Source organism: Haliotis asinina, chromosome 16, assembly GCF_037392515.1.
Source record: "Haliotis asinina isolate JCU_RB_2024 chromosome 16, JCU_Hal_asi_v2, whole genome shotgun sequence".
NCBI lineage: Eukaryota > Metazoa > Mollusca > Gastropoda > Lepetellida > Haliotidae > Haliotis > Haliotis asinina.
The window spans coordinates 3,979,968-4,000,802 of NC_090295.1; the positions used below are offsets into that span (position 1 = coordinate 3,979,968).

General features: G+C 38.2%; 1 protein-coding gene across 2 annotated transcripts in view; it reads left to right on the forward strand.

The window, feature by feature from the left end:
• The first annotated feature begins 35 nt into the window (after positions 1-35).
• LOC137268348 (uncharacterized) overlaps positions 36-20,835 on the forward strand; it is a 147,082-nt gene continuing 126,282 nt past the window's right edge. For both annotated transcript variants that reach the window (XM_067802901.1, XM_067802902.1), the window contains exons 1-3: positions 36-237; positions 1,156-1,237; positions 1,737-1,832. In XM_067802901.1, the coding sequence (XP_067659002.1) occupies positions 1,156-1,237; positions 1,737-1,832 (178 nt within the window). In that variant the 5' untranslated portion in view covers positions 36-237. The remainder of the gene's footprint in view (positions 238-1,155; positions 1,238-1,736; positions 1,833-20,835) is intronic.

Sequence of the window (20,835 nt, forward strand, 5' to 3'; positions counted from 1 at the left end):
AGTGAATGATCGAACATTCCCGAGGAACAACATTTATTTATATACGTGACGTGTCGGGGACTTACAGCCTGTGTTACTGTTCATGTCCTTCCGTGTAGGTGTCTGCTTTCTAGTGTCTAGATACAAGTGTTTGGATACAAGTGCCTAAAGACCAGTGTTAAATACAAGCACCTAAATACAAGTGGTGGGGCATTCGTATTTGGGTAAAAGGAGAGAAGGAGAATTACGTCTTCTCAGGTATGGCATATCATACAGATAGGCTGAGCAGGAGCTCAACGTATGTTTATCGTTGTGCTCGGTTATGAACGACGCCAAGTTCAAATTGGAAAGTGCGGGTTTTAATTATTTAAGGATACGTGTAAGATCTTTTCCTGATAATTATCACTATGAGTCATTTCTATATTGATGGTGGTGCCTATAAGCCGGGGTCACTGCAATATCAGCGTGAGCTTTCGTCTTTCTTTGAATGCTAAAAGCACGCCTATGTAAATTCCACATCTGCATGGACCTGGCGTCACTGCGATATCACTTTTGCCTCATGCCATTTCTACATTAGCAAAACCTATGCATCTATGGTCACAACCTACATGTCTCACAGAGTATGCTTACATTACAGAGATGTGTCTGAGATGATATATGCTCATTATAGAGATGTCCCACAGAGTATATCCACACATTTACAGATGTGTCTCTCGGAACGTACTCACATTATACGAGGCGATGTCAAAAAGTACAAAAAGTAGTGAACCTCACCACGATGATGTTATAAATGCTTTAGTTTTTATGTTTTAGTTTTTATGTTTTAGTTTTTATGTTTTAGTTTTTATGTTTTAGTTTTTACATAATATTTGTCAACCTCAAGAAACTTCGTTTGCTATGTACCAGTCTCACGGTCCCCATTTATTCTTGCACTCTTTATAGCAAAATCTGCCAGAAATGCATCACAAACTTCATGACACAAAATATGCAAGAATCCTTTTGTGTGTACAAATGTCCAATGTAGATGTTGTGAATATATGTTATACATCTGTTGCTGTTCCGAACTTAAGCACTTTGTATGTATGTATCTTGCATTCATATTGCACTTGGGCCCGTGTCCTTTATATTGATTAGATTCTGTTATTGTTCGAACCTGCAAGACAATCTGTGTTGCAGATGGACGTCTACGTATGTGGCGTGGCCTTTTGTTTCTTGCTAGTGTTGTGTTTCCTTATTTCAAGATGTATGGATAACATAGGTGAGTGGCCCTTAGAGCAGTTTACATTCCAAGAAATGACACATTGCTATAATGCATCCTAATTATCTCTAGTCACCCAACAGAAAAGGAGTTTCATTATCAAGGATTTGAGGAATCAGAGTATGATTGCACGATGCGTCGATTGCACTGTAAGAGTATGTAATAATTTATATGCAACAGAGGAAATAAACAGTTGATCACTTACTGCCTATTAGATAACTGCAATCCTGGAGTTAAATATAGATTGTACAAAAGTATTCTACTTCTGGGGTTCAGTCAAAAATTTGTCACTACACAAGTTCATCTAGAACTAATGTCCATCAGTAAAAGTCTATATGTATTTTTAAACATATGTTTCAACAACGCATCAACAGAGATACGTCTTTTAAAATGATACCTTTGTGTAATAACATTAATCTCCAACCAAATCTCTCTGAATCATAAATCTAAAGTTTTATAAAGCTAGAGCAAGATGAGTGTGTGTTCTGTGTCATTACAGCAACAGCCACAGCAAGAAACAAGGCAAACGTGGACGTCACTGGGAAACAGTCTGAAGGACACTCCAAACACGTCGCTGCAACTGGGATGAGATGTGGTAAACATACACTTTGTGATATCTTACTCACACACTCTGTTTCGTTCATCGTTTCGGTATGTAAGTGTAACAGCGTGTAACAGTGGTAAATTTGATATGCTGGTCCATTTCTGAAAAAGCATGAAAAAAGAAAGGGGATGAGAATACATACCAAGCGAAGGCAAATTTTACAAATTCAACCTAAAATGAAGGAAGTTATGGTGTATGACACACCATATTCATAAAAGGACTCTCTCTCTCTCACTCTCTCTCTCACTCTCTCTCTCTCTCTCTCACTCTCTCTCTCTCTCTCTCTCTCGCTCTCTCTTACTCCCCGTCCCCTCTCTGCAAAGGAGTGGATAATATAGAGCTGGTAAAATATTCTCGGGCAGATCGCTTTTACACAGTCTCACCAAATTTTCATAGGTGCCAAACACTAAGATCCTCTGATAATCAGAAGTATCATCAATTACAAGAAAGTATTCACTTTCAAATGTCTGGTTCCTTTCTCTTCCTACCGATACCTCTGTGGCATCTTGTGGAGTTTGAGGGACTTTCTTTCTTCTTTCTCTGTACAGGCTTGTCTTGACGCTGTAAAATAGCTTGAGATTTGTTGCATCCTCTTGTGGCGATGCAGCTCTATATCCGGTCAGAAGTTTCTTTCGTTCTTCTTCATAAATTTGTGAAATGCTGGTGAGTTCTTCTCGGGCTCGCTTCTTCACAGTACTGGTAATGGTACGTGCAACTGTCCTGCCGAAGGCAGAAGAGTGAATATGTTCCATCTGCAATTGTTGTAACTGTTGCATTACAGCCAGCCAGTACACGACTTTCGCTTTATGTTATAGCAAAATCCACCTAACAAGATGCCTAGTGCCTGCTGCCTTCCCGGTATATCTTCTTTCTCGCCCATGTTTGGATAGAAGTGACCATTGCACCTGATTTTCGACATATATAGTTTTCCACTTTCCATCTCCTATATCAGAGCAGGAAATAACATTATATCCGTAGTTACTCCGAGCTACCCTCAAACAACGGTTGAACAAGATCTTTATTAAACATTAAAACAACAGCAATCTCAATAGTTACTCTCAGTTACTCCCAGCTACCCTCAATAGAGTAGCGTCTACGGGATAACGAAGTGACTCATTGGTGACTGAGTGCGCCACCCTTACTCTCGTCAGTGACTGAGTAGGCCGCTCATTTTTTGATTATGTAATAGGGTAGTGGCCCACTCAAGGAATATATCCTTTTTTCTTCCATTAATAATTAACATATTTTCTTGAAAGAAAGAGAGAAAATGGAACATTTAGGAAACACAAAAGCTATTATCCTAAAGGTTATCATCTGCTATGTCCGCGAAGTGCTTGGAGTAATCCATGCCTATCCTAAAACCTATTCAAACTTAAAGATATAGTGCAGACATAAATGTGCTATTGAGATTGGATGGAGTTATTCCCCTTACATGACTATTCATTCGCCATTTCACTATCAACTGAGAAAATGTGAAATAGACATGTACACCGTGTTTAAAATAATGTATGAATGGACGCGTCTAAGGGAAGTAAACATGCTGACATTGTAAAGTGTGATGTGTGTATGCAAATGACTTGTACTTACGTTCTGTCGTTTATATCAGGGCGTCCTATATAGACCTGAATCTTCCGTTATATCTCGAGGTCCGGAGGGGTCTGGGTTATCGAATGTCTCTCACTTGAATCACCCACCCCGTCATTCGACCTTTTCAGCCACTTTCAAATCAAATATATTCAATGGAATAGTATCTAAACCCAATGGCACCTGCGTTATTTACTGTTGCCGATTAACCTTTTTTATGTATGGGGATACTAATGATTTTGAGAAACACTATGTGTGTGTATTTGATTTAAGAGAACGCATGATACTGTCTAAACATCGCCATTAAATAAAGATCATGTTGAAATTAGCACACTTTGGGTGCATTTCTCATTTGGGTTGACTTCTTTAACGTGAATGAACTGCCCGTGCTTAAATGGCCGAGCCCTATTTAATACGTAATGAAGAAAATTACCTATTGTGCAGGCACCAAGATTAGCAACAAAGTGCAAACTTTGGGTGTATTTAAGCAACATCTAATTTTCACTTACTAATAAGCATTATGACTGTGTGTTGAAAATAAGGAAAGAAGTCAACTGTGGAATATTCAGAGAAAAGAAAACGTGCGTTTCTGCAGACACTCAAATATTTTGCTAAAGGATACCGATGTTCTGATATGCCTTTTCCCGTAAAATACTTCTGTGTTATGAGCTACTTGCTTCAACTTCAAGATATAGTGCAGACATACATGTGCTACTGAGATTGTATGGAGTTATTCCCCTTACACGACTATTCATTCGCCATTTCACAATCAGCTAAGGAAATGTGAAATAGACATGTACACCGTGTTTAAAATAATGTATGAATGGACTCGTCTAAGGGAAGTAAACATGCTGACATTGTAAAGTGTGATGTGTGTATGCAAATGACTTGTACTTACGTTCTGTCGTTTATATCAGGGCGTCCTATATAGACCTGAATCTTCCGTTATATCTCGAGGTCCGGAGGGGTCTGGGTTATCGAATGTCTCTCACTTGAACCACCCACCCCGTCATTCGACCTTTTTAGCCACTTTCAAATCAAATATGTTCAATGGGATAGTATCTAAACCCAATGGCACCTGCGTTATTTACTGTTGCCGATTAACCTTTTTATGTATGGGGATACTAATGATTTTGAGAAACACTATGTGTGTGTATTTGATTTAAGAGAACGCATGATACTGTCTAAACATCGCCATTAAATAAAGATCATGTTGAAATTAGCACACTTTGGGTGCATTTCTCATTTGGGTTGACTTCTTTAACGTGAATGAACTGCCCGTGCTTAAATGGCCGAGCCCTATTTAATACGTAATGAAGAAAATTACCTATTGTGCAGGCACCAAGATTAGCAACAAAGTGCAAACTTTGGGTGTATTTAAGCAACATCTAATTTTCACTTACTAATATGCATTATGACTGTGTGTTGAAAATAAGGAAAGAAGTCAACTCTGGAATATTCAGGGAAAAGAAAACGTGCCTTTCTGCAGACACTCAAATATTTTGCTAAAGGATACCGATGTTCTGATATGCCTTTTCCCGTAAAATACTTCTGTGTTATGAGCTACTTGACTCAACTTCAAGATATAGTGCAGACATACATGTGCTACTGAGATTGTATGGAGTTATTCCCCTTACACGACTATTCATTCGCCATTTCACAATCAACTGAGGAAATGTGAAATAGACATGTACACCGTGTTTAAAATAATGTATGAATGGACGCGTCTAAGGGAAGTAAACATGCTGACATTGTAAACAGTGATGTGTGTATGCAAATGACTTGTACTTACGTTCTGTCGTTTACATCAGGGCGTCCTATATAGACCTGAATCTTCCGTTATATCTCGAGGTCCGGAGGGGTCTGGGTTATCGAATGTCTCTCACTTGAACCACCCACCCCGTCATTCGACCTTTTTAGCCACTTTCAAATCACACATATTCAATGGGATAGTATCTAAACCCAATGGCACCTGCGTTATTTACTGTTGCCGATTAACCTTTTAATGTATGGGGATACTAATGATTTTGAGAAACACTATGTGTGTGTATTTGATTTAAGAGAACGCATGATACTGCCTAAACATCGCCATTAAATAAAGATCATGTTGAAATTAGCACACTTTGGGTGCATTTCTCATTTGGGTTGACTTCTTTAACGTGAATGAACTGCCCGTGCTTAAATGGCCGAGCCCTATTTAATACGTAATGAAGAAAATTACCTATTGTGCAGGCACCAAGATTAGCAACAAAGTGCAAACTTTGGGTGTATTTAAGCAACATCTAATTTTCACTTACTAATATGCATTATGACTGTGTGTTGAAAATAAGGAAAGAAGTCAACTGTGGAATATTCAGGGAAAAGAAAACGTGCCTTTCTGCAGACACTCAAATATTTTGCTAAAGGATACCGATGTTCTGATATGCCTTTTCCCGTAAAATACTTCTGTGTTATGAGCTACTTGCTTCAACTTCAAGATATAGTGCAGACATACATGTGCTACTGAGATTGTATGGAGTTATTCCCCTTACACGACTATTCATTCGCCATTTCACAATCAGCTAAGGAAATGTGAAATAGACATGTACACCGTGTTTAAAATAATGTATGAATGGACTCGTCTAAGGGAAGTAAACATGCTGACATTGTAAAGTGTGATGTGTGTATGCAAATGACTTGTACTTACGTTCTGTCGTTTATATCAGGGCGTCCTATATAGACCTGAATCTTCCGTTATATCTCGAGGTCCGGAGGGGTCTGGGTTATCGAATGTCTCTCACTTGAATCACCCACCCCGTCATTCGACCTTTTCAGCCACTTTCAAATCAAATATATTCAATGGAATAGTATCTAAACCCAATGGCACCTGCGTTATTTACTGTTGCCGATTAACCTTTTTTATGTATGGGGATACTAATGATTTTGAGAAACACTATGTGTGTGTATTTGATTTAAGAGAACGCATGATACTGTCTAAACATCGCCATTAAATAAAGATCATGTTGAAATTAGCACACTTTGGGTGCATTTCTCATTTGGGTTGACTTCTTTAACGTGAATGAACTGCCCGTGCTTAAATGGCCGAGCCCTATTTAATACGTAATGAAGAAAATTACCTATTGTGCAGGCACCAAGATTAGCAACAAAGTGCAAACTTTGGGTGTATTTAAGCAACATCTAATTTTCACTTACTAATATGCATTATGACTGTGTGTTGAAAATAAGGAAAGAAGTCAACTCTGGAATATTCAGGGAAAAGAAAACGTGCCTTTCTGCAGACACTCAAATATTTTGCTAAAGGATACCGATGTTCTGATATGCCTTTTCCCGTAAAATACTTCTGTGTTATGAGCTACTTGACTCAACTTCAAGATATAGTGCAGACATACATGTGCTACTGAGATTGTATGGAGTTATTCCCCTTACACGACTATTCATTCGCCATTTCACAATCAACTGAGGAAATGTGAAATAGACATGTACACCGTGTTTAAAATAATGTATGAATGGACGCGTCTAAGGGAAGTAAACATGCTGACATTGTAAACAGTGATGTGTGTATGCAAATGACTTGTACTTACGTTCTGTCGTTTACATCAGGGCGTCCTATATAGACCTGAATCTTCCGTTATATCTCGAGGTCCGGAGGGGTCTGGGTTATCGAATGTCTCTCACTTGAACCACCCACCCCGTCATTCGACCTTTTTAGCCACTTTCAAATCACACATATTCAATGGGATAGTATCTAAACCCAATGGCACCTGCGTTATTTACTGTTGCCGATTAACCTTTTAATGTATGGGGATACTAATGATTTTGAGAAACACTATGTGTGTGTATTTGATTTAAGAGAACGCATGATACTGCCTAAACATCGCCATTAAATAAAGATCATGTTGAAATTAGCACACTTTGGGTGCATTTCTCATTTGGGTTGACTTCTTTAACGTGAATGAACTGCCCGTGCTTAAATGGCCGAGCCCTATTTAATACGTAATGAAGAAAATTACCTATTGTGCAGGCACCAAGATTAGCAACAAAGTGCAAACTTTGGGTGTATTTAAGCAACATCTAATTTTCACTTACTAATATGCATTATGACTGTGTGTTGAAAATAAGGAAAGAAGTCAACTGTGGAATATTCAGGGAAAAGAAAACGTGCCTTTCTGCAGACACTCAAATATTTTGCTAAAGGATACCGATGTTCTGATATGCCTTTTCCCGTAAAATACTTCTGTGTTATGAGCTACTTGCTTCAACTTCAAGATATAGTGCAGACATACATGTGCTACTGAGATTGTATGGAGTTATTCCCCTTACACGACTATTCATTCGCCATTTCACAATCAGCTAAGGAAATGTGAAATAGACATGTACACCGTGTTTAAAATAATGTATGAATGGACTCGTCTAAGGGAAGTAAACATGCTGACATTGTAAAGTGTGATGTGTGTATGCAAATGACTTGTACTTACGTTCTGTCGTTTATATCAGGGCGTCCTATATAGACCTGAATCTTCCGTTATATCTCGAGGTCCGGAGGGGTCTGGGTTATCGAATGTCTCTCACTTGAATCACCCACCCCGTCATTCGACCTTTTCAGCCACTTTCAAATCAAATATATTCAATGGAATAGTATCTAAACCCAATGGCACCTGCGTTATTTACTGTTGCCGATTAACCTTTTTTATGTATGGGGATACTAATGATTTTGAGAAACACTATGTGTGTGTATTTGATTTAAGAGAACGCATGATACTGTCTAAACATCGCCATTAAATAAAGATCATGTTGAAATTAGCACACTTTGGGTGCATTTCTCATTTGGGTTGACTTCTTTAACGTGAATGAACTGCCCGTGCTTAAATGGCCGAGCCCTATTTAATACGTAATGAAGAAAATTACCTATTGTGCAGGCACCAAGATTAGCAACAAAGTGCAAACTTTGGGTGTATTTAAGCAACATCTAATTTTCACTTACTAATATGCATTATGACTGTGTGTTGAAAATAAGGAAAGAAGTCAACTCTGGAATATTCAGGGAAAAGAAAACGTGCCTTTCTGCAGACACTCAAATATTTTGCTAAAGGATACCGATGTTCTGATATGCCTTTTCCCGTAAAATACTTCTGTGTTATGAGCTACTTGACTCAACTTCAAGATATAGTGCAGACATACATGTGCTACTGAGATTGTATGGAGTTATTCCCCTTACACGACTATTCATTCGCCATTTCACAATCAACTGAGGAAATGTGAAACAGACATGTACACCGTGTTTAAAATAATGTATGAATGGACGCGTCTAAGGGAAGTAAACATGCTGACATTGTAAACAGTGATGTGTGTATGCAAATGACTTGTACTTACGTTCTGTCGTTTACATCAGGGCGTCCTATATAGACCTGAATCTTCCGTTATATCTCGAGGTCCGGAGGGGTCTGGGTTATCGAATGTCTCTCACTTGAACCACCCACCCCGTCATTCGACCTTTTTAGCCACTTTCAAATCACATATATTCAATGGGATAGTATCTAAACCCAATGGCACCTGCGTTATTTACTGTTGCCGATTAACCTTTTTATGTATGGGGATACTAATGATTTTGAGAAACACTATGTGTGTGTATTTGATTTAAGAGAACGCATGATACTGTCTAAACATCGCCATTAAATAAAGATCATGTTGAAATTAGTACACTTTGGGTACATTTCTCATTTGGGTTGACTTCTTTAACGTGAATGAACTGCCCGTGCTTAAATGGCCGAGCCCTATTTAATACGTAATGAAGAAAATTGCCTATTGTGCAGGCACCAAGATTAGCAACAAAGTGCAAAGTTTGGGTGTATTTAAGCAACATCTAATTTTCACTTACTAATAGGCATTATGACTGTGTGTTGAAAATAAGGAGAGAAGTCAACTCTGGAATATTCAGAGAAAAGAAAACGTGCGTTTCTGGAGACACTCAAATATTTTGCTAAAGGATACCGATGTTCTGATATGCCTTTTCCCGTAAAATACTTCTGTGTTATGAGCTACTTGACTCAACTTCAAGATATAGTGCAGACATACATGTGCTACTGAGATTGTATGGAGTTATTCCCCTTACACGACTATTCATTCGCCATTTCACAATCAGCTAAGGAAATGTGAAATAGACATGTACACCGTGTTTAAAATAATGTATGAATGGACGCGTCTAAGGGAAGTAAACATGCTGACATTGTAAACAGTGATGTGTGTATGCAAATGACTTGTACTTACGTTCTGTCGTTTACATCAGGGCGTCCTATATAGACCTGAATCTTCCGTTATATCTCGAGATCCGGAGGGGTCTGGGTTATCGAATGTCTCTCACTTGAACCACCCACCCCGTCATTCGACCTTTTTACCCACTTTCAAATCACATATATTCAATGGGATAGTATCTAAAACCAATGGCACCTGCGTTATTTACTGTTGCCGATTAACCTTTTAATGTATGGGGATACTAATGATTTTGAGAAACACTATGTGTGTGTATTTGATTTAAGAGAACGCATGATACTGCCTAAACATCGCCATTAAATAAAGATCATGTTGAAATTAGCACACTTTGGGTGCATTTCTCATTTGGGTTGACTTCTTTAACGTGAATGAACTGCCCGTGCTTAAATGGCCGAGCCCTATTTAATACGTAATGAAGAAAATTACCTATTGTGCAGGCACCAAGATTAGCAACAAAGTGCAAACTTTGGGTATATTTAAGCAACATCTAATTTTCACTTACTAATATGCATTATGACTGTGTGTTGAAAATAAGGAAAGAAGTCAACTCTGGAATATTCAGGGAAAAGAAAACGTGCGTTTCTGCAGACACTCAAATATTTTGCTAAAGGATACCGATGTTCTGATATGCCTTTTCCCGTAAAATACTTCTGTGTTATGAGCTACTTGCTTCAACTTCAAGATATAGTGCAGACATACATGTGCTACTGAGATTGTATGGAGTTATTCCCCTTACACGACTATTCATTCGCCATTTCACAATCAGCTAAGGAAATGTGAAATAGACATGTACACCGTGTTTAAAATAATGTATGAATGGACTCGTCTAAGGGAAGTAAACATGCTGACATTGTAAAGTGTGATGTGTGTATGCAAATGACTTGTACTTACGTTCTGTCGTTTATATCAGGGCGTCCTATATAGACCTGAATCTTCCGTTATATCTCAAGGTCCGGAGGGGTCTGGGTTATCGAATGTCTCTCACTTGAACCACCCACCCCGTCATTCGACCTTTTTACCCACTTTCAAATCAAATATGTTCAATGGAATAGTATCTAAAACCAATGGCACCTGCGTTATTTACTGTTGCCGATTAACCTTTTAATGTATGGGGATACTAATGATTTTGAGAAACACTATGTGTGTGTATTTGATTTAAGAGAACGCATGATACTGTCTAAACATCGCCATTAAATAAAGATCATGTTGAAATTAGCACACTTTGGGTGCATTTCTCATTTGGGTTGACTTCTTTAACGTGAATGAACTGCCCGTGCTTAAATGGCCGAGCCCTATTTAATACGTAATGAAGAAAATTACCTATTGTGCAGGCACCAAGATTAGCAACAAAGTGCAAACTTTGGGTGTATTTAAGCAACATCTAATTTTCACTTACTAATATGCATTATGACTGTGTGTTGAAAATAAGGAAAGAAGTCAACTCTGGAATATTCAGGGAAAAGAAAACGTGCGTTTCTGCAGACACTCAAATATTTTGCTAAAGGATACCGATGTTCTGATATGCCTTTTCCCGTAAAATACTTCTGTGTTATGAGCTACTTGATTCAACTTCAAGATATAGTGCAGACATACATGTGCTACTGAGATTGTATGGAGTTATTCCCCTTACATGACTTTTCATTCGCCATTTCACAATCAACTGAGGAAATGTGAAATAGACATGTACACCGTGTTTAAAATAATGTATGAATGGACGCGTCTAAGGGAAGTAAACATGCTGACATTGTAAAGTGTGATGCGTGTATGCAAATGACTTGTACTTACGTTCTGTCGTTTATATCAGGGCGTCCTATATAGACCCTGAATCTTCCGTTATATCTCGAGGTCCGGAGGGGTCTGGGTTATCGAATGTCTCTCACTTGAACCACCCACCCCGTCATTCGACCTTTTTAGCCACTTTCAAATCACATATATTCAATGGGATAGTATCAAAACCAATGGCACCTGCGTTATTTACTGTTGCCGATTAACCTTTTAATGTATGGGGATACTAATGATTTTGAGAAACACTATGTGTGTGTATTTGATTTAAGAGAACGCATGATACTGTCTAAACATCGCCATTAAATAAAGATCATGTTGAAATTAGCACACTTTGGGTGCATTTCTCATTTGGGTTGACTTCTTTAACGTGAATGAACTGCCCGTGCTAAAATGGCCGAGCCCTATTTAATACGTAATGAAGAAAATTACCTATTGTGCAGGCACCAAGATTAGCAACAAAGTGCAAACTTTGGGTGCATTTAAGCAACATCTAATTTTCACTTACTAATAGGCATTATGACTGTGTGTTGAAAATAAGGAAAGAAGTCAACTCTGGAATATTCAGAGAAAAGAAAACGTGCGTTTCTGCAGACACTCAAATATTTTGCTAAAGGATACCGATGTTCTGATATGCCTTTTCCCGTAAAATACTTCTGTGTTATGAGCTACTTGATTCAACTTCAAGATATAGTGCAGACATACATGTGCTACTGAGATTGTATGGAGTTATTCCCCTTACATGACTATTCATTCGCCATTTCACAATCAACTGAGGAAATGTGAAATAGACATGTACACCGTGTTTAAAATAATGTATGAATGGGCGCGTCTAAGGGAAGTAAACATGCTGACATTGTAAAGTGTGATGTGTGTATGCAAATGACTTGTACTTACGTTCTGTCGTTTACACAAGGGCGTCCTATATAGACCTGAATCTTCCGTTATATCTCGAGGTCCGGAGGGGTCTGGGTTATCGAATGTCTCTCACTTGAACCACCCACCCCGTCATTCGACCTTTTTACCCACTTTCAAATCACATATATTCAATGGGATAGTATCTAAACCCAATGGCACCTGCGTTATTTACTGTTGCCGATTAACCTTTTAATGTATGGGGATACTAATGATTTTGAGAAACACTATGTGTGTGTATTTGATTTAAGAGAACGCATGATATTGCCTAAACATCGCCATTAAATAAAGATCATGTTGAAATTAGCACACTTTGGGTGCATTTCTCATTTGGGTTGACTTCTTTAACGTGAATGAACTGCCCGTGCTTAAATGGCCGAGCCCTATTTAATACGTAATGAAGAAAATTACCTATTGTGCAGGCACCAAGATTAGCAACAAAGTGCAAAGTTTGGGTGTATTTAAGCAACATCTAATTTTCACTTACTAATATGCATTATGACTGTGTGTTGAAAATAAGGAAAGAAGTCAACTCTGGAATATTCAGGGAAAAGAAAACGTGCCTTTCTGCAGACACTCAAATATTTTGCTAAAGGATACCGATGTTCTGATATGCCTTTTCCCGTAAAATACTTCTGTGTTATGAGCTACTTGATTCAACTTCAAGATATAGTGCAGACATACATGTGCTACTGAGATTGTATGGAGTTATTCCCCTTACATGACTTTTCATTCGCCATTTCACAATCAACTGAGGAAATGTGAAATAGACATGTACACCGTGTTTAAAATAATGTATGAATGGACGCGTCTAAGGGAAGTAAACATGCTGACGTTGTAAAGTGTGATGCGTGTATGCAAATGACTTGTACTTACGTTCTGTCGTTTATATCAGGGCGTCCTATATAGACCTGAATCTTCCGTTATATCTCGAGGTCCGGAGGGGTCTGGGTTATCGAATGTCTCTCACTTGAACCACCCACCCCGTCATTCGACCTTTTTAGCCACTTTCAAATCACATATATTCAATGGGATAGTATCAAAACCCAATGGCACCTGCGTTATTTACTGTTGCCGATTAACCTTTTAATGTATGGGGATACTAATGATTTTGAGAAACACTATGTGTGTGTATTTGATTTAAGAGAACGCATGATACTGTCAAAACATCGCCATTAAATAAAGATCATGTTGAAATTAGCACACTTTGGGTGCATTTCTCATTTGGGTTGACTTCTTTAACGTGAATGAACTGCCCGTGCTAAAATGGCCGAGCCCTATTTAATACGTAATGAAGAAAATTACCTATTGTGCAGGCACCAAGATTAGCAACAAAGTGCAAACTTTGGGTGTATTTAAGCAACATCTAATTTTCACTTACTAATAGGCATTATGACTGTGTGTTGAAAATAAGGAAAGAAGTCAACTCTGGAATATTCAGAGAAAAGAAAACGTGCGTTTCTGCAGACACTCAAATATTTTGCTAAAGGATACCGATGTTCTGATATGCCTTTTCCCGTAAAATACTTCTGTGTTATGAGCTACTTGATTCAACTTCAAGATATAGTGCAGACATACATGTGCTACTGAGATTGTATGGAGTTATTCCCCTTACATGACTATTCATTCGCCATTTCACAATCAACTGAGGAAATGTGAAATAGACATGTACACCGTGTTTAAAATAATGTATGAATGGGCGCGTCTAAGGGAAGTAAACATGCTGACATTGTAAAGTGTGATGTGTGTATGCAAATGACTTGTACTTACGTTCTGTCGTTTACACAAGGGCGTCCTATATAGACCTGAATCTTCCGTTATATCTCGAGGTCCGGAGGGGTCTGGGTTATCGAATGTCTCTCACTTGAACCACCCACCCCGTCATTCGACCTTTTTACCCACTTTCAAATCACATATATTCAATGGGATAGTATCTAAAACCAATGGCACCTGCGTTATTTACTGTTGCCGATTAACCTTTTAATGTATGGGGATACTAATGATTTTGAGAAACACTATGTGTGTGTATTTGATTTAAGAGAACGCATGATATTGCCTAAACATCGCCATTAAATAAAGATCATGTTGAAATTAGCACACTTTGGGTGCATTTCTCATTTGGGTTGACTTCTTTAACGTGAATGAACTGCCCGTGCTTAAATGGCCGAGCCCTATTTAATACGTAATGAAGAAAATTACCTATTGTGCAGGCACCAAGATTAGCAACAAAGTGCAAAGTTTGGGTGTATTTAAGCAACATCTAATTTTCACTTACTAATATGCATTATGACTGTGTGTTGAAAATAAGGAAAGAAGTCAACTCTGGAATATTCAGGGAAAAGAAAACGTGCCTTTCTGCAGACACTCAAATATTTTGCTAAAGGATACCGATGTTCTGATATGCCTTTTCCCGTAAAATACTTCTGTGTTATGAGCTACTTGCTTCAACTTCAAGATATAGTGCAGACATACATGTGCTACTGAGATTGTATGGAGTTATTCCCCTTACACGACTATTCATTCGCCATTTCACAATCACCTAAGGAAATGTGAAATAGACATGTACACCGTGTTTAAAATAATGTATGAATGGACTCGTCTAAGGGAAGTAAACATGCTGACATTGTAAAGTGTGATGTGTGTATGCAAATGACTTGTACTTACGTTCTGTCGTTTATATCAGGGCGTCCTATATAGACCTGAATCTTCCGTTATATCTCAAGGTCCGGAGGGGTCTGGGTTATCGAATGTCTCTCACTTGAACCACCCACCCCGTCATTCGACCTTTTTACCCACTTTCAAATCAAATATGTTCAATGGAATAGTATCTAAAACCAATGGCACCTGCGTTATTTACTGTTGCCGATTAACCTTTTAATGTATGGGGATACTAATGATTTTGAGAAACACTATGTGTGTGTATTTGATTTAAGAGAACGCATGATACTGTCTAAACATCGCCATTAAATAAAGATCATGTTGAAATTAGCACACTTTGGGTGCATTTCTCATTTGGGTTGACTTCTTTAACGTGAATGAACTGCCCGTGCTTAAATGGCCGAGCCCTATTTAATACGTAATGAAGAAAATTACCTATTGTGCAGGCACCAAGATTAGCAACAAAGTGCAAAGTTTGGGTGTATTTAAGCAACATCTAATTTTCACTTACTAATATGCATTATGACTGTGTGTTGAAAATAAGGAAAGAAGTCAACTCTGGAATATTCAGGGAAAAGAAAACGTGCCTTTCTGCAGACACTCAAATATTTTGCTAAAGGATACCGATGTTCTGATATGCCTTTTCCCGTAAAATACTTCTGTGTTATGAGCTACTTGCTTCAACTTCAAGATATAGTGCAGACATACATGTGCTACTGAGATTGTATGGAGTTATTCCCCTTACACGACTATTCATTCGCCATTTCACAATCAGCTAAGGAAATGTGAAATAGACATGTACACCGTGTTTAAAATAATGTATGAATGGACTCGTCTAAGGGAAGTAAACATGCTGACATTGTAAAGTGTGATGTGTGTATGCAAATGACTTGTACTTACGTTCTGTCGTTTATATCAGGGCGTCCTATATAGACCTGAATCTTCCGTTATATCTCAAGGTCCGCAAGGGTCTGGGTTATCGAATGTCTCTCACTTGAACCACCCACCCCGTCATTCGACCTTTTTACCCACTTTCAAATCAAATATGTTCAATGGAATAGTATCTAAAACCAATGGCACCTGCGTTATTTACTGTTGCCGATTAACCTTTTAATGTATGGGGATACTAATGATTTTGAGAAACACTATGTGTGTGTATTTGATTTAAGAGAACGCATGATACTGTCTAAACATCGCCATTAAATAAAGATCATGTTGAAATTAGCACACTTTGGGTGCATTTCTCATTTGGGTTGACTTCTTTAACGTGAATGAACTGCCCGTGCTTAAATGGCCGAGCCCTATTTAATACGTAATGAAGAAAATTACCTATTGTGCAGGCACCAAGATTAGCAACAAAGTGCAAAGTTTGGGTGTATTTAAGCAACATCTAATTTTCACTTACTAATATGCATTATGACTGTGTGTTGAAAATAAGGAAAGAAGTCAACTCTGGAATATTCAGGGAAAAGAAAACGTGCGTTTCTGCAGACACTCAAATATTTTGCTAAAGGATACCGATGTTCTGATATGCCTTTTCCCGTAAAATACTTCTGTGTTATGAGCTACTTGATTCAACTTCAAGATATAGTGCAGACATACATGTGCTACTGAGATTGTATGGAGTTATTCCCCTTACATGACTTTTCATTCGCCATTTCACAATCAACTGAGGAAATGTGAAATAGACATGTACACCGTGTTTAAAATAATGTATGAATGGACTCGTCTAAGGGAAGTAAACATGCTGACATTGTAAAGTGTGATGTGTGTATGCAAATGACTTGTACTTACGTTCTGTCGTTTATATCAGGGCGTCCTATATAGACCTGAATCTTCCGTTATATCTCGAGGTCCGGAGGGGTCTGGGTTATCGAATGTCTCTCACTTGAACCACCCACCCCGTCATTCGACCTTTTTAGCCACTTTCAAATCACATATATTCAATGGGATAGTATCAAAACCCAATGGCACCTGCGTTATTTACTGTTGCCGATTAACCTTTTAATGTATGGGGATACTAATGATTTTGAGAAACACTATGTGTGTGTATTTGATTTAAGAGAACGCATGATACTGTCTAAACATCGCCATTAAATAAAGATCATGTTGAAATTAGCACACTTTGGGTGCATTTCTCATTTGGGTTGACTTCTTTAACGTGAATGAACTGCCCGTGCTAAAATGGCCGAGCCCTATTTAATACGTAATGAAGAAAATTACCTATTGTGCAGGCACCAAGACTAGCAACAAAGTGCAAACTTTGGGTGCATTTAAGCAACATCTAATTTTCACTTACTAATAGGCATTATGACTGTGTGTTGAAAATAAGGAAAGAAGTCAACTCTGGAATATTCAGAGAAAAGAAAACGTGCGTTTCTGCAGACACTCAAATATTTTGCTAAAGGATACCGATGTTCTGATATGCCTTTTCCCGTAAAATACTTCTGTGTTATGAGCTACTTGCTTCAACTTCAAGATATAGTGCAGACATACATGTGCTACTGAGATTGTATGGAGTTATTCCCCTTACACGACTATTCATTCGCCATTTCACAATCAGCTAAGGAAATGTGAAATAGACATGTACACCGTGTTTAAAATAATGTATGAATGGACTCGTCTAAGGGAAGTAAACATGCTGACATTGTAAAGTGTGATGTGTGTATGCAAATGACTTGTACTTACGTTCTGTCGTTTATATCAGGGCGTCCTATATAGACCTGAATCTTCCGTTATATCTCAAGGTCCGGAGGGGTCTGGGTTATCGAATGTCTCTCACTTGAACCACCCACCCCGTCATTCGACCTTTTTACCCACTTTCAAATCAAATATGTTCAATGGAATAGTATCTAAAACCAATGGCACCTGCGTTATTTACTGTTGCCGATTAACCTTTTAATGTATGGGGATACTAATGATTTTGAGAAACACTATGTGTGTGTATTTGATTTAAGAGAACGCATGATACTGTCTAAACATCGCCATTAAATAAAGATCATGTTGAAATTAGCACACTTTGGGTGCATTTCTCATTTGGGTTGACTTCTTTAACGTGAATGAACTGCCCGTGCTTAAATGGCCGAGCCCTATTTAATACGTAATGAAGAAAATTACCTATTGTGCAGGCACCAAGATTAGCAACAAAGTGCAAAGTTTGGGTGTATTTAAGCAACATCTAATTTTCACTTACTAATATGCATTATGACTGTGTGTTGAAAATAAGGAAAGAAGTCAACTCTGGAATATTCAGGGAAAAGAAAACGTGCCTTTCTGCAGACACTCAAATATTTTGCTAAAGGATACCGATGTTCTGATATGCCTTTTCCCGTAAAATACTTCTGTGTTATGAGCTACTTGCTTCAACTTCAAGATATAGTGCAGACATACATGTGCTACTGAGATTGTATGGAGTTATTCCCCTTACACGACTATTCATTCGCCATTTCACAATCAGCTAAGGAAATGTGAAATAGACATGTACACCGTGTTTAAAATAATGTATGAATGGACTCGTCTAAGGGAAGTAAACATGCTGACATTGTAAAGTGTGATGTGTGTATGCAAATGACTTGTACTTACGTTCTGTCGTTTATATCAGGGCGTCCTATATAGACCTGAATCTTCCGTTATATCTCAAGGTCCGCAAGGGTCTGGGTTATCGAATGTCTCTCACTTGAACCACCCACCCCGTCATTCGACCTTTTTACCCACTTTCAAATCAAATATGTTCAATGGAATAGTATCTAAAACCAATGGCACCTGCGTTATTTACTGTTGCCGATTAACCTTTTAATGTATGGGGATACTAATGATTTTGAGAAACACTATGTGTGTGTATTTGATTTAAGAGAACGCATGATACTGTCTAAACATCGCCATTAAATAAAGATCATGTTGAAATTAGCACACTTTGGGTGCATTTCTCATTTGGGTTGACTTCTTTAACGTGAATGAACTGCCCGTGCTTAAATGGCCGAGCCCTATTTAATACGTAATGAAGAAAATTACCTATTGTGCAGGCACCAAGATTAGCAACAAAGTGCAAAGTTTGGGTGTATTTAAGCAACATCTAATTTTCACTTACTAATATGCATTATGACTGTGTGTTGAAAATAAGGAAAGAAGTCAACTCTGGAATATTCAGGGAAAAGAAAACGTGCGTTTCTGCAGACACTCAAATATTTTGCTAAAGGATACCGATGTTCTGATATGCCTTTTCCCGTAAAATACTTCTGTGTTATGAGCTACTTGATTCAACTTCAAGATATAGTGCAGACATACATGTGCTACTGAGATTGTATGGAGTTATTCCCCTTACATGACTTTTCATTCGCCATTTCACAATCAACTGAGGAAATGTGAAATAGACATGTACACCGTGTTTAAAATAATGTATGAATGGACTCGTCTAAGGGAAGTAAACATGCTGACATTGTAAAGTGTGATGTGTGTATGCAAATGACTTGTACTTACGTTCTGTCGTTTATATCAGGGCGTCCTATATAGACCTGAATCTTCCGTTATATCTCGAGGTCCGGAGGGGTCTGGGTTATCGAATGTCTCTCACTTGAACCACCCACCCCGTCATTCGACCTTTTTAGCCACTTTCAAATCACATATATTCAATGGGATAGTATCAAAACCCAATGGCACCTGCGTTATTTACTGTTGCCGATTAACCTTTTAATGTATGGGGATACTAATGATTTTGAGAAACACTATGTGTGTGTATTTGATTTAAGAGAACGCATGATACTGTCTAAACATCGCCATTAAATAAAGATCATGTTGAAATTAGCACACTTTGGGTGCATTTCTCATTTGGGTTGACTTCTTTAACGTGAATGAACTGCCCGTGCTAAAATGGCCGAGCCCTATTTAATACGTAATGAAGAAAATTACCTATTGTGCAGGCACCAAGACTAGCAACAAAGTGCAAACTTTGGGTGCATTTAAGCAACATCTAATTTTCACTTACTAATAGGCATTATGACTGTGTGTTGAAAATAAGGAAAGAAGTCAACTCTGGAATATTCAGAGAAAAGAAAACGTGCGTTTCTGCAGACACTCAAATATTTTGCTAAAGGATACCGATGTTCTGATATGCATTTTCCCGTAAAATACTTCTGTGTTATGAGCTACTTGATTCAACTTCAAGATATAGTGCAGACATACATGTGCTACTGAGATTGTATGGAGTTATTCCCCTTACACGACTATTCATTCGCCATTTCACAATCAGCTAAGGAAATGTGAAATAGACATGTACACCGTGTTTAAAATAATGTATGAATGGACTCGTCTAAGGGAAGTAAACATGCTGACATTGTAAAGTGTGATGTGTGTATGCAAATGACTTGTACTTACGTTCTGTCGTTTATATCAGGGCGTCCTATATAGACCTGAATCTTCCGTTATATCTCGAGGTCCGGAGGGGTCTGGGTTATCGAATGTCTCTCACTTGAACCACCCACCCCGTCATTCGACCTTTTCAGCCACTTTCAAATCACATATATTCAATGGGATAGTATCTAAACCCAATGGCACCTGCGTTATTTACTGTTGCCGATTAACCTTTTAATGTATGGGGATACTAATGATTTTGAGAAACACTATGTGTGTGTATTTGATTTAAGAGAACGCATGATACTGTCTAAACATCGCCATTAAATAAAGATCATGTTGAAATTAGCACACTTTGGGTGCATTTCTCATTTGGGTTGACTTCTTTAACGTGAATGAACTGCCCGTGCTTAAATGGCCGAGCCCTATTTAATACGTAATG